The sequence below is a fragment of the Melopsittacus undulatus genome, chromosome 9 (genome assembly GCF_012275295.1).
Source record: "Melopsittacus undulatus isolate bMelUnd1 chromosome 9, bMelUnd1.mat.Z, whole genome shotgun sequence".
Lineage (NCBI taxonomy): Eukaryota > Metazoa > Chordata > Aves > Psittaciformes > Psittaculidae > Melopsittacus > Melopsittacus undulatus.
This window is the reverse complement of record NC_047535.1, coordinates 36,150,149-36,163,720: the sequence shown is the minus strand read 5'-3', so window position 1 is coordinate 36,163,720 and position 13,572 is coordinate 36,150,149. Positions and strand designations below refer to the sequence as shown.

The following is a 13,572-nucleotide window of genomic DNA, read 5'->3' as shown; positions in this document are numbered from 1 at the left end:
GATATCGCCTCACCCCCTGGGCCGGCTGCCCTCTATCCACAGCAGCTACTCGGACCCCCCGTGCCCTCACAGCGCCTCTATCTTCTCACATCTGCCCGGAAGCAGCCCACAACCCCTCCATCTCCTCACGGCACCCCAAGAGACGCTCAAAGCCACTCTGTCTCCTCACGGCACCCCAGAAGCCGCCCAAGGCCCCTCTATCTCCTCACGGCACCCCAAGAAACGCTCAAAGCCCCTCTGTCTTCTCACGGCACCCCAAGAGACGCCCAAAACCCCTATACCTCCTCATGGCACCCAAGAGACGACCCAAACCCCTCTGTCTCCTCACAACACCCCCTTCCCCCCGAAAGCCACCCCATTCTAGCAGCCACCCCCAACCTGCAACCCCTCACGATCCGTCACGCGCCTGCGCTGTGCGGCGCCGGGACAGCGGCACTGCGCATGCGCCGCGCCGGCCGGGGCTATATAAGCAGCTGCGGTGCCGGCCGTGCCCCGGAGCGCTGACCGGACTCGGTGTGTGCGTTCCCGATAGTGACCGGCGGCGGCACTGACGTCACGTCCGGTGTCTCCTCCAGCGGCGGCGATGGAAGCGGTGGTGCGGCGCTGCCCGTTCCTGGCCCGGGTCTCTCAGGCCTTCCTGCAGAAGGCCGGGCCCTCCCTGCTCCTGTACGCACAGCACTGCCCCCGCATGATGGAGGCCGCCCCCCGCACCCTGGCCACGTCCGCTGCCCGCGGACAGCAGGCGGAGGAGGAGACCTCCGCAGCCCGCAGGGGTGAGTATGGCCCCAGGAGGCAGAAAGGCCTCCTCAGGGAGGGCAGTGGGTCACTGGGTAGGTCACGGCAGCGGTAGCAGGGAGCTCCCCAGGGGACACAGTAGTCACCTTTGAGGCAAAATATATATAGACACTGTCGTAGAAGGAACCTTCTGGAATGGGCACCTTCGGGAGAAGAGTTGGTTAATCCTTTAAATTACTGTGATAATTAAGCTTGGACATAGTATAAACCAAAGACTGGCCCGTTAGTGTGCCCTGTGGTGAGTTGTGGTTAAGGAGCTGTGATCCCGGATCACCGAGCTGGGGTTTCTCATGCTCCAGCAGCTCTTTATCCCACCCGGTAACATTCCTTGTGGGATTCTTACTGTAGCACTCGGAGGAAACAGAGGCTTGCAGCAGAGGAAGGACTGGTGGCTGAAAATGGCTGAATTCCCCAGAAGACTTCCTCTTGGGAAGGAAGGAGAGAGGATTTTTTCCTCTCAAAGGGTACGGTGCTACATCTAGCATCTTAACTCAGGTGCCCTCAGGTGTTACTGGGATTTTGTGCTTGTATGAGTAAAATTACTTGGCTAAGTAGTTCTGACTGGCTTGTGCCAAGTTAATTACGAAGGTAATTGGTAAAAAAGCTTAAGTCAGTGTAATAAAATGATGATACTAAAGTGCCTTCCCTTTTCTACCCCACCTCAGAGGCCAAAAATGCCAAAGAAGTGGCCCAGCAGAATACAGGTGGAGCTCAGCTACCCACTGGCCACCCTGTTGCTGGAGCTAGCCAGGGCTCTGCTACAAAATGCCCATTCCTGGCGGCTCAGATGAATCACAAGAACAGTAATGTTTTCTGCAAAGCCAGCCTAGAGCTCCAGGAAGATGTGCAGGACATGCAGATGGACAGGAAAGGTATGTATTCTGTGCACTGAAGCATTGGTTCCTTGAGAGCTTTTGGTGCTTGACTTTACTCTAGAGTGTGCCAAGTCTCACAGTGGCCACTTAAATTATGCAGGTAGGATTATGGGAGACTGCAATGAAAAGCTGCTGGAAGATGTAGGTGTTAATGTCATACCTGCAACATCGTGCAGTGTTTTCCTGGGTGGTTTTGGTGCGGGAGTACCATATGCTGCATTTTGACATACTGGTTCTAAATGTGTGAATCAAGCTGATACTCTTGCACCCAAAGCTTTTGGCTTTGAAACTTACAATCTTGGGTTATAGCCTAATAGAAACAGACGCATTCACCCAAAGCAGGTGCTTAAACTGAAGAGAGCTTTACAAGGGTGCTGGTGTAGACAAAGATAGTGTATCCAGAGATAGAAGAAATTGGGTCAAGGTACTAGGCAAGCACCAACACAAATCCAAGCTGCAAAGCAAGTAAATGGGTTGGGGTGTTTTGTTTATGGAACTACAAGGGTGTTGGCTGGCTTGCTGTCTTCAAAGGAAGGAACTTCTTACCTGTATCTCTAAAGCCTTGTCATCTGTCTCAGGAAGCTTATTTTTTCTGTTTTCTGTTTTAAAAATCTGTGCTAACTGAATACTAGGAACAAAAAGGAAGCAGCTGATTAGGGCTGTGCCTTTGGTTAGTTGTATACCAACTCTTTCAGCTAAATGCTGTAGCTGTATAAAGTGATTTAATGAGTCAGGATGAACCAAGTGTGTTGGTTCAATACAAGGAAATCACATCTTGTGTTGTCATCATTGATCAGTAAAGCTTTCCTTTTGTCTTGTACAATGCAAAATTACAAGCAAATAAAATAGGTGATCCAAACAGGGGCATGTAGATTCAGGCACATGCTTCCTAAAGAAATTAAGAGATAGTTAAAATGTTTGCTGAACTCCTTTCACTTTGTTTCAAGCTCATTGAGCTCACCAGAACTTCTTATAATGTCTGTAGGTACAGAATTTGCCAAAATACCAGCTGCTTCCACAGTGAGGAACACTGAGACTGAAGGAAAAGAGCAGAGTGGCTTGCTCAAGAAGTTTAAGGATATTGTGCTGAAGCAAAGACCAGAAAGTGTGTCTCATCTGCTTCAGGATAACTTGCCAAAATGTAAGATTGTCTAGCAAAACCCCTACAGGCCTGGTCTCCTGTGATTATTTCCTGTGTGCTTAAGTCTCTGTCTTATTTCAGCCATATCCACCTTCCAGTATGATCAGTTCTTTGAGAAAAAGATAGATGAAAAGAAGAAGGATCATACCTACCGAGTGTTCAAAACAGTGAACCGAAAGGCACAGATCTTTCCCATGGCAGATGACTACACTGATTCTCTGATCACCAAGAAAGAGGTGTCTGTCTGGTGCAGCAATGATTACCTGGGGATGAGTCGTCACCCTCGTGTGTGTGGAGCAGTTATGTGAGTAGTGCTGTGTTCTAAGAGGCAGTTTCAAGCTATGTTGTCCTGCAGAGTTGATTTCTGTACTATGTTACATAAGCTACTTCTGATTTTATTCTTGGTATAAAATTCAGCTTGCCCTCTTCTCTTGAGCTGGGGTAGGTAACTTAGTAACTAGCTCCAAGGCTGCAGTGTATCTGCCAGTCACTAACCCTGCTCCTTGGGTTTTCCTTAGAAGCTCCTAAATGTTACCAGATAAATTGGGTGATGTATTGCGGCTGTGTATCAATCAGTGGTAACTGATGGCTTAGCTTATTGGATTATTGAGCTGTGCAGGTTGCTCAAAGAAGCCCAGCAGCTGCTTTCTGTGACCAGTTTCTTTTCAGAGAAATACCTCATTACTAGAATGTTTTCAGCAGTGATCCTTGATTCATCTTCATGTTGCACAATAACACTTTCTTTGGGCCCTCTGCAGGGATACACTGAAACAACATGGTGCTGGAGCAGGAGGCACAAGAAATATTTCAGGAACAAGTAAATTTCATGTTGATTTAGAAAAAGAACTAGCTGATCTTCATGGAAAAGATGCAGCGCTGTTGTTCTCATCATGCTTTGTAGCCAATGATTCCACTCTCTTCACTCTAGCTAAAATGCTGCCAGGTGAGATTTCAAACTGCACCCCTTATTTACCACAAAACACAACCTTACCCTAAGCAGTTGGGAGTATATTTTGGAAAAGGCTGCTCAAAGTGAGGAGTTGTCCTACTTGATGAGCCAAGTATGGGTGTTTTAATGGTATATTCAAGTTGTTAAACTTCGGCAAATCGTAGCAGCAGCCTATTGAGATTGAGAGCTAGGAACTGCAGGAGGAATTAGACAAAAAGCACAGTCTTCTGCTCTTACATTTAAATTTCACCTGAAAGTGAGACATGAGGAATTTGTTGTCCTCACACCTGTGGGTGTGTGCCTCTTTAACTTCAGAAGTTAGTAGAGTCAGGTAAAAATATTAAGAACTTGAAAAAACCCTTCTGTAGTTACTTAAGATCAAGTTTGTGTTAAATACCTAAAATAAGCCTTAAATAATATTGTCGCTTCATCATCTTTAACTTGCTCTCTTTACCAGGAGCATTACTTTCTAGAACATGCTACTGTCACTGCCTGAACACTCCCCATACATAAAGCAATGCTGATAATCAGATAATGCTTTCTATAGTTAAAGTGTAACTGGGCTGTTTCCCCAGGCTGTGAGATCTACTCTGATGCTGGAAACCATGCCTCCATGATCCAGGGGATCCGAAACAGCAGGGTGCCAAAACACATATTTCGCCATAATGATGTCAACCATCTTCGAGAGCTATTGAAGAAATCTGATCCATCTACCCCAAAAATTGTTGCATTTGAAACTGTTCACTCAATGGATGGTAAGTTGACATGAACCTTTCCCCTTCCACTGCACTTAATACTCGAATCATCTGTATTCTATGTCTAAAAGTATATTGTGCTTTAAGGTTTTCCATGAAAGCAGTTTTCTGAAATGCCCTGTGTTTAGGAGTACTTCTGGTGTTTATCCAAGTTGAGTACAGGGAATCCTAAACTGCATTCACTGCTTTGGCTCTTAGGTGCAGTCTGTCCTCTGGAAGAGCTGTGTGATGTGGCCCATGAGCATGGGGCAATCACTTTTGTGGATGAAGTGCATGCTGTGGGGTTGTATGGATCTCGAGGTGGTGGTATAGGAGACCGAGATGGAATCATGCACAAGATGGACATCATCTCTGGAACGCTCGGTATGGCACTTCTACAGAAGCTAAGGGAGCAAAACTTCTGGGCAGCTGAATTAAGTGGATTAATTCAAAATCAGTCTGTTCAAATGAACTTGCTAAGGGCTGTTGGGCTAGAATTTGTCAAGCCCAAAGGATTTAAATGTACCCCACAGTTTGAAAAGCTTGTGTTAAACTACTTACACTGCCTTACAGATCAGTTGAGGTAGCATTGTCTCTTTTTACTTAAATTGAGCTAGTAAAAAATCCTCTTGACATTATACAACTCAAGAAAATAATCAGGTGAGAATGCTAGTAGGGTACTATATATTTAGTAGTACTTAGTAGTTTTATGTGAAATGGAGTGCTCCTAATCTAGAAACCTGAGATGGGGAGTTAGTAAAGAGATTTGGCTGGAACTGAAGCAACTGCCATTATCTGAGTAGGATGCAGGCTTAGGAGTAAGCTTACTGCTACAAATAGGGAAGTTGTTAAAACAACTTTCAAAACACAAAATTTACTAGGAAATTTCAGAGCTTTAAAACTTAGTCTAGGTTTACAGCCCAAAAGAAGTGGAAGCACTGACCAGATAGCCTAGTTGTATTCTGTGGCTCGGTTTTGGTATCTGAACATTTGGAAGGGGGGGGCTGGTGCTGGCTGTACAATCACAATAACAATCTTGAGTGCTCCTTAGGAGCATAGGCTATTTCTAGTATTCCTGGAGCAGATTATTTTAAATCTGTTGAGAGACTTAGTGCTGATCATCTAGGGTCACTATTGAAGTCTATGCTTGATGATTTAGCTTATAAGGTCTTCCCCAAAATCAAAACTTGGGTATGAGAGCGCCTTGAACTCTCCTTGGTGTGTAATAACTAGAGTACTGTGTAATAACTAATCCCTGTGATCAGGATTGGCTTAAAAACAAAGCTGTAACATGTGTTAAGTAAATACAAGATTAGCAGAGGGGGCTAGAATTGTGGCCTATCATGACTACATTAGGTACATAGCATCACTTTTTAAGTGAAAGGCTGTAATACTTGAAGCTATTCTAATGGGTGGAAGGAATATGTTTGGTTACCCTCTTTTTTTTTTAATCCCTCAGGCAAAGCATTTGGCTGTGTAGGAGGCTACATCTCCAGTACAAGTTCTCTGATAGACACTGTTCGTTCATATGCTGCTGGCTTTATCTTCACGACATCCCTGCCACCCATGCTCTTAGCTGGTGCCCTAGAATCTGTCCGAACTCTAAAGAGTGCAGAAGGACAAGTTCTGAGGCGCCAGCACCAACGCAATGTGAAGCTTATGAGACAGATGCTGATGGATGCAGGGCTCCCAGTGGTGCACTGCCCCAGCCACATCATTCCAGTGAGGGTGAGTATTGTGGATAGTGTTGGCACAGGACTCTGCTGCTTGTTTTCCTGTCCATGATCCAATTATATTTTCACATATTAGTTACTATCCTCACAAAGTTCAAACCTGTCCTAGTATTCAACAGTGATGTGCTAGGAGTCTGGCTTAAGTTGACCTCTGCCTGCTATAAATGTTATGAAACAGAGTGATAAAGTGTATGAAACCCACCATCTGACAGTATACAGAAAGCAAAGAAACAGGTAACAAGCTAGTAAAAAGAAGACTTGGGTATAAACACCAACCAACCTAGGCTGCAATGGTGTGCTTATGCCCAGAGGGCTCCACACATAGCACAAGCTTTTAGCCGTTCTGTCTGGCATACGTGCTGTTCATAGTGGCACAGGGGAGAATGGTCCTGCTTGATTCTTGTGGCTAGCTAAGTTGTGCAAGGTGGTACAGCTATCAGCTCATTTTTGGTTGATCTTATAATCAAAAATTTCAAACTTTAGGTTGCAGATGCTGCTAAAAATACAGAGATCTGTGACAAGCTGATGAGCCAGCACAGCATCTATGTTCAAGCAATCAACTACCCAACAGTTCCCCGTGGAGAAGAGCTACTGCGTATTGCCCCTACACCTCACCACACCCCTCAGATGATGAATTATTTTCTTGGTGAGTGGATTCATGCATTACTGTAATGAAAATACTGGGCTGTCTATGCAGTCTTAGTATTAAAGATGAGACTAGGAAGCACTTAAGCTTAGGTGTCACTAGCTGCACAATGTCTTCCTACTGCTGTGGCATACAAGTGCATATTTCTGCACTTAGCCTTCTTTGAGCATGATGTGTAAAAGACAGCACATTGAAACCTGGAATGTGTAATGCATGCCCATACCAAGGTGATTGTTACAGCTGCCTCTGCTGGGGCTCTGCGCATGCATTGTCCAAACCAACCTTTGTTATGTGGGGTCCAAAGAAAACTGCTGTTCTTTGCCAAACTGTTAACCTGTCTTAAACATGGATCTGGCTAGAGAGAGTAGCTACTTGATCCTGTCAGAAGGGGTATGAGGATAGCTTGAGACTTAGTTGCAGACCAGTCACCTCATTCAAGAGGTAAATAATGTCACAGTGAGTTCCTGTTATCACTTCTCACTTGCTGGGAGAATAAGTACACTGACACTTTTGCTGCTTTGCTATAACAGTGAACTGTCTTAAGCCTTGATCTTGATGAACATTTCTGTTTTTAACAGAAAAGCTTCTGGCTACATGGAAGGATGTTGGGCTGGAGCTGAAGCCACATTCGTCAGCTGAATGCAACTTCTGTAGAAGACCCCTACATTTTGAAGTGATGAGTGAACGGGAAAGATCCTACTTCAGTGGCATGAGCAAACTAGTATCTGTCAGTGCATGAAAGTAGTAGTGTTAGCTGTACTCTGATCAAGTTCTAGTACCCAGTCAGTAGCATTTTTTATTTGCTTAAGTATTTTAATCATAGTTGAAGCACTAAGCTCTGAAAATAAATTTCTAGAGCCATTATGCCCAGTTGTGGTTTTGTTTGTTTCTCTTCTTCTGTAGGAGGGTAAGTGGTTGGAAGGGCATCTGATGAAATAAAGTGGTCTTCAGCTTAATGCCCCTCAGCTGAACTACTGCCTTTTCAATGACAGTGTGCCAAACAAACAGCAGTAATGTTTCCTGGTATACTACAAGGCATGGGTTTACTTATTAAAAAAGAAAAATAGGTATTTGTAGCTCCTCATGAGCTTTTACCCAAAAGCTTTTGAAAACATCTGAGTGTAGTATTACATGCACATTAAAACTTCAGCAAGGGTATGCTGCTTAAGAAGTGCTGTATTGTAAGCTCCCATATACATTAAAGAGACATGAACTGGTTCCACTAGATGCATTCCCCTTTGGTGTTCATCATGGTGCTCACTATTAGGAGGAAGAAAGGGCTAGTGTAATTTGAGAAGTGATATTTTGTGACTGCTTGAGAGTTTGAAAACTAAGGGTGGTACAGTGGCTGGGACAGGAAGGCAGGGCTACCGCTACCAGTGGTAGAAGGACTTTTCCTCTGACTCCCCATGTCTCTTAATTCTGTGTGCTCTCCTCTCCTAAACTTCAGTGCGAAAACTGGTCATCAGTAAGCAGTCTAGTAATTCAGGTCTCTGACAGAAGTCACTGTAAGAGAATATCAGTACTGCTGATAGTCTGAAACAGGTCTCTTGCCTCATTACTGTGCTACTTAATGCTTTCAAGAATAGCAAGGGCTTGCTTTGAGCAGGGGGAGGTAGTTTTGTGGGTGTACCTATAGACTCATAGGTCAGCATTGGCACGAAGTCTAGAGCAAAGCACTAAACTGCTTCCTTCAAGTACAAGCATGTCCAGTAACATCTACAAGCACTCAGCAGCTACTCTTGCTTTCTGGATATAACAAGCCAACCTCCTGGTACTGCCTGTTGCTGTCACACAGATGGGCATGCTGTGAAGCTCCCATTAGGGATCCATTATAGTATCACAAATAGCCACATATTAGACAGATAGATACCCAAGTTAAAGCAAAATCAACTTGCTCAACTGAAAGCCACCAGTCATTTAAGCACAGACTGAAGCACACTGCTATTCCAAGAGTACTTCTTAGAAAGGTATTTGACTTTGCAAGCAGTCAAACTAAAAGCCCTGTGCCAGCCAATGTGGTTGCTCTCCAGCACATGAATGGGCTCTGTAGGAGGGAAGAAGCAACGCACCATTGCTCTTAATGTGTAATGACAATCAGTCATTAGAATTAATATGTTGATTTAGCTGTACTGCTAACATGGCAGTTTATGAACTGGTGTACCCAAACCCATCACCAGGTTATCATCATGTGAGTAGCTGCATTGCTGAGGAGGTGGATTAGTTTTTGCATGCTGGAACATTATTCTGGTCTTACTGAGAGGCAAGTTCAGTGCTATTGAAGGAAAAGCACAATGCCACACCTTGACTTCCTTGCCTTGCCACAGGCAGTTTATGGCCTCAGATTAAATTAATATGCATCTCCATTACAGAGCTTTTCTCATTATACATTATATTATTATTATTACTCATTATTTGGATTACATTACTACATGAATTTGTGATACCAAGTAAAAAGCCACAGATCCTACAGTCTCTCCTCAAACAGGGCCCCTAACTCTGTAATGCACCTTCAATGCCACTATGAGCTGCAGGCATAAGCAATCAGTGATGAGGGGACAGCACATGATATGTTGATTCCAACATATAGCCATAATCTGACAGTACAAGGTTACTTGCATTTCTGGTTTCTTCACTGAAAGCATTCAGAATTGGCCCAGTGCATTTTACATACCAGTTAATAAGCCAAAGTTTTGTATTAGTCTTTACAGCAGTTACTCTACATTCCATACTGCAGAGAAGAAATAAGACGCAGAAGGGGTACCAGCTACCAGAACCAAACATGATTCCAGATTAGCCTTGGAAGAGAACCAAATCCCAAGATTCAAAGCTAGCAACCTTTGAAATGGCAGGAGCACAGCTAACCTCAGCACGAGACAATCAGTACCTCCACACCCATTAATATCAAATGTGTCAAGTTACCTTAAGCTCCTGTGCTGGCAAGCAAGGGTGTGAAAGCAGAGCCAGTGTGCAGCAAGAGACTAAGAGTCCATCACTTAACTGCAAAAGAAAGACAAATCCAATGAATGGATCATTTTCCCCCATGAAAAGGGCAAAGAATGAAAACCAAACACATATTGTCTCCCAGCAAACAAAACCTGAATGGGGGGTTGCATAACCCACCATAGTTATGTAAGCTTTAGCTTGGTTCCTGGAAAAATAATATAGGATGTAACCAGTAAAACATGTTTAAAGTCTGAGACAAATGGCCCATGGCAGTGGCAGAGTAAGCAAGAATGCAGCTGTAAAGCCACTGCTAATATTTGTCTGGGGGAAAATAATTCATCTAGTTGAACACTGCATAGCCCTAAATGCATACTCTTGTCTTTCTCAACCAGCTGACACCAGGGAGACACCCTGGGCATAGAAAAGATCCCAAGTGCAGACAGAGCATGTGTTCCTCATCCCAGGGAGGAGGCCTCCGGAGGGTGCTCTTCCATCACAGCCAGGACTGGGTGCCAGGCTAGGCAGGCTGTGGTGCCTCCCATCTCTTGCTCCCTCCTCTACCCCTATCTGTGGCACAGCCTCACCAGGCAGATTCCTGACTTGCAGAGCTATTAATGTTCATGAAGCTTTTGGGGCCCTTGGTTTTCTGGCCAGGCAACAGCTTCTATCACCAGCAGGACTTTGCTGCAGCCAGATGAGGATGCTGTCACTGTTGCACACCCCCTCTGCCCCATGCTGCATGGGGTGTTCAGCGGCCTCATCCAGCCCCAGCTATCCCCTGTCTACACACACTCCTCTGAACACCATTCTGAGCACCTCTTGCTGCTGTTGCTTTCAGCCATGAAGCCCATCCTGTTTCCTAGCCAGGAATAGTAGTAATAAAAGTAATCACGATAATAGGAGCATTATTGACACCACCAGCTTAATGGTTCTAGTATCCCTGGTGCCTTGTACCCATTTACTTTGGGGTACATCTCACACTGCCCTGCTTGGTCTCTGGGCACAGAGAGGACCATACACCACATCTCTGCCCACTACACCACAGCTTTGCTCCCTGGGGGACTCACTGCCCCACATAGGCTCCAGACGTATGCACACAGCAGGTCTCACTCTGAACACAAGCAGCACAACCAAATAACTACATCATAGATCCAAATCTGCTTTTCTTTGATTCAAATGGGCCACATAACTACACACCAGTCTAGGATTATACCTTGAACTGACACTTAGATGATGTTTAACATTAGCTAAGCTTTAAATCATTGGAAACAACTGCTCATATCCCTGCTTGTAGGGACAGACAGCAATGGGACAGACAGGGTATTTTAGGCAGAAACAAGATGTTAATGCACAGAAACATTCAAGGGAGCAGAGATTTTAAGCAGTACCCTTTTCCACATGGCTTTCACAGGGAGAAGGTGGCAACCAAGCCCCATGGTGTGCCCCCATCAGAGCCTGGATGAGCTGATACTCCCCATGGAGGTGCCAGGCTTTAAGGGATGAGGAAAAGCCACCATTCCTGACCACATCCCCTCTTCCTTCCCCAGGAGAGGAGGGCTCTGGCCTGAATCTCCATCTCAGCAAGAGGCTGCAAAGCGATGCTGCAGCCACAGACCTCCCCACAGGAGCCATCCTCTTGCCTGCCTGGCTTGACCACCTCAGCACACAAAAGGGCCAGCTTCTTGGCAGGCATGGGGTAAGGCATGCAGGGGAGAGAGACAGGGAGCAGAGCCCACAGCTGCTGCTCCCCAAGGAGCTCCTTGCAAAGAGGGTTGTAAACAGGTCCTCCTGCCCTGCTGCCAATGACTGGGATGGGGAAATGCATGTGGGGACTCACTGCACACTGCTGTAGAGGGCAGAGAGCACCTGGGCTGCAGCTAATGCTGGCATAGACACTACTGCAAGGGTAGCCCCTGGCCCAGAGCTGCTAGGCCAGCATAGCCAGGCTTCTTTATTTAGGACAATCTGTGCCACAGCCACCCTCCAACCTGACCCCAAACCCTCATCACCCCCAGGTTAGGTCATGCTCCCACCTCTTCACCCACACCCCAGGCTTGGACAGTCCAGGGGGAAGCGGATCCTGGATGAACTTACCCCCTTGAGAAAAGAGCCTTTCTTTCCTTACTGCTGCACCCTCCTGCCTGGAGCCACCATCCCTCAGTGGGGCTTTGGGCCGGATATGGAGCTTTTGAGAGTGCGAGGGCTCATCTCCCTTTCCCACCGGCACCTGTGTTTCCATAGCCCCGATGCCAGGTGGCTCTTCCAATTCACACGGTCAGCTTACAATCAGGTGTAACTCATTTGCAGCTCCTCTGCTTCAGCTCCACATGGTCAGCTTACAACCAGGTGTAACTCATTTGCAGCTCCTCTGCTTCAGCTCCACACGGTCAGCTTACAACCAGGTGTAACTCATTTGCAGCTCCTCTGCTTCAGCTCCAAGGGGAGCAGAAGCCAAAGGACTTATCTCCTCTGAGATCTTGTACTTTTCCAACCAGGAATCCCATGAGGAAAAACATCCTGGCTCCATCCTTTTCCCTGTGACTTGCTTGCCATAAACCCCACAAACACTCCTTTGCAGGTCCTAAAGACCTGAGTGCTTGGGCTGGCCCTGGGGATGCTCAGCTCCATCCACCCACAGCTGCCTCCTCATTCTGAAGCTGGCTGTGCCCTGCTGCTACCTCCCACTCAGCAAACACTGCTATGGGGTGGCCTTGTCCCACGGCACATGTGCTCCATGGTGTCACCAATGGCTGCCAACCAAACACAGGCATCAGAGCTTTTGGCACATAGCAGGGGAGGCTTTTTAAACTCAAACCTTAAAGACCTTAAAGGGACAATGCTTGTGTGACCCCTCCTGTGTCTGCTGGGTGTGGGGACACAGGGACAGGAGGCAGCAGCCAGGTTTGTGAGTGCTTTAATTGCTCAGTGTTGAGCTGGTGTTGGCTTTGTAACCCTCTTTCCAAAGGGAGCTCAGCACACATAACCCTCCATGCTCTGCCTGTGCATTGCTCAGCACCTCCTGCCCCACTATGAAAGCTCTGTTCTACCGGTTTTCAGCCTACATTAACAGAGGATAACAAGCCTCACAAAAGGAATCAGCTGGATAGCGTGTCCCTGCTAGGCTGTGCTGCAGGGGAGGCTGCAGCCTGGGACAGCATGGGATAGGACAGTATGGGAGGGGACAGGATGGGCTAGAATAAGATGGGAGTGGATGGGATGAGCACCCAGCTGGAGATCCCTCAGGCTGCTCCTGGCCATGCCCCCCACAGCTGTGTGCAGTAGTCCTGTGGCATGGGGGGGTCAGTTGGGAATAGGAGCACTGGGAGGGGATGGGGGCAGTGGGTGGGGACATGGGGACACCCCTGACTTCCTGACAGTATTTGGGTGAGTTTAAACATTACTGAGCACAGGAGGGGAGCAGGATCTGAAGGTGAATGAGCTTTGTCAGATGGCTCCGGCTGTGTCAGCCCAGGGGGAGCTCACCTGCACTGAGGCTGCTCCATGCATAGCATCATCTTCCCTCCTCATCCTCCTCTGAGACAAAATGAAACTCATTTGCGGGTGGTTCTTTATCTGCATTAAACCTTTGTTGTTGTTGTTTTACTTTGGGGTTTTGTTGGTTTGGGGTTTTAATGTATTACAGCTGTCTTCCCAAACTCTCCAGCTCCTCATCCTGGGCACGGAGAGCAAAGACAAGACGTGCTGTAGCCCTGAGCTGGTGCAAACCCCACTGGTCTCATGGCAAGAGCTCAT

At 46.6% G+C, this 13,572-nt stretch overlaps 1 protein-coding gene across 1 annotated transcript; it reads left to right on the top strand.

The window, feature by feature from the left end:
- The first annotated feature begins 583 nt into the window (after positions 1-583).
- Positions 584-7,743, top strand: ALAS1 (5'-aminolevulinate synthase 1). Its single transcript, XM_031042969.2, has 10 exons — positions 584-773; positions 1,461-1,667; positions 2,656-2,811; positions 2,893-3,115; positions 3,570-3,754; positions 4,336-4,515; positions 4,714-4,878; positions 5,954-6,222; positions 6,711-6,873; positions 7,452-7,743. Exons 1-10 carry the CDS (start codon positions 584-586, stop codon positions 7,610-7,612), a joined length of 1,899 nt encoding a protein of 632 aa, XP_030898829.1. The 3' UTR covers positions 7,613-7,743.
- Positions 7,744-13,572: the final 5,829 nt, after the last annotated feature.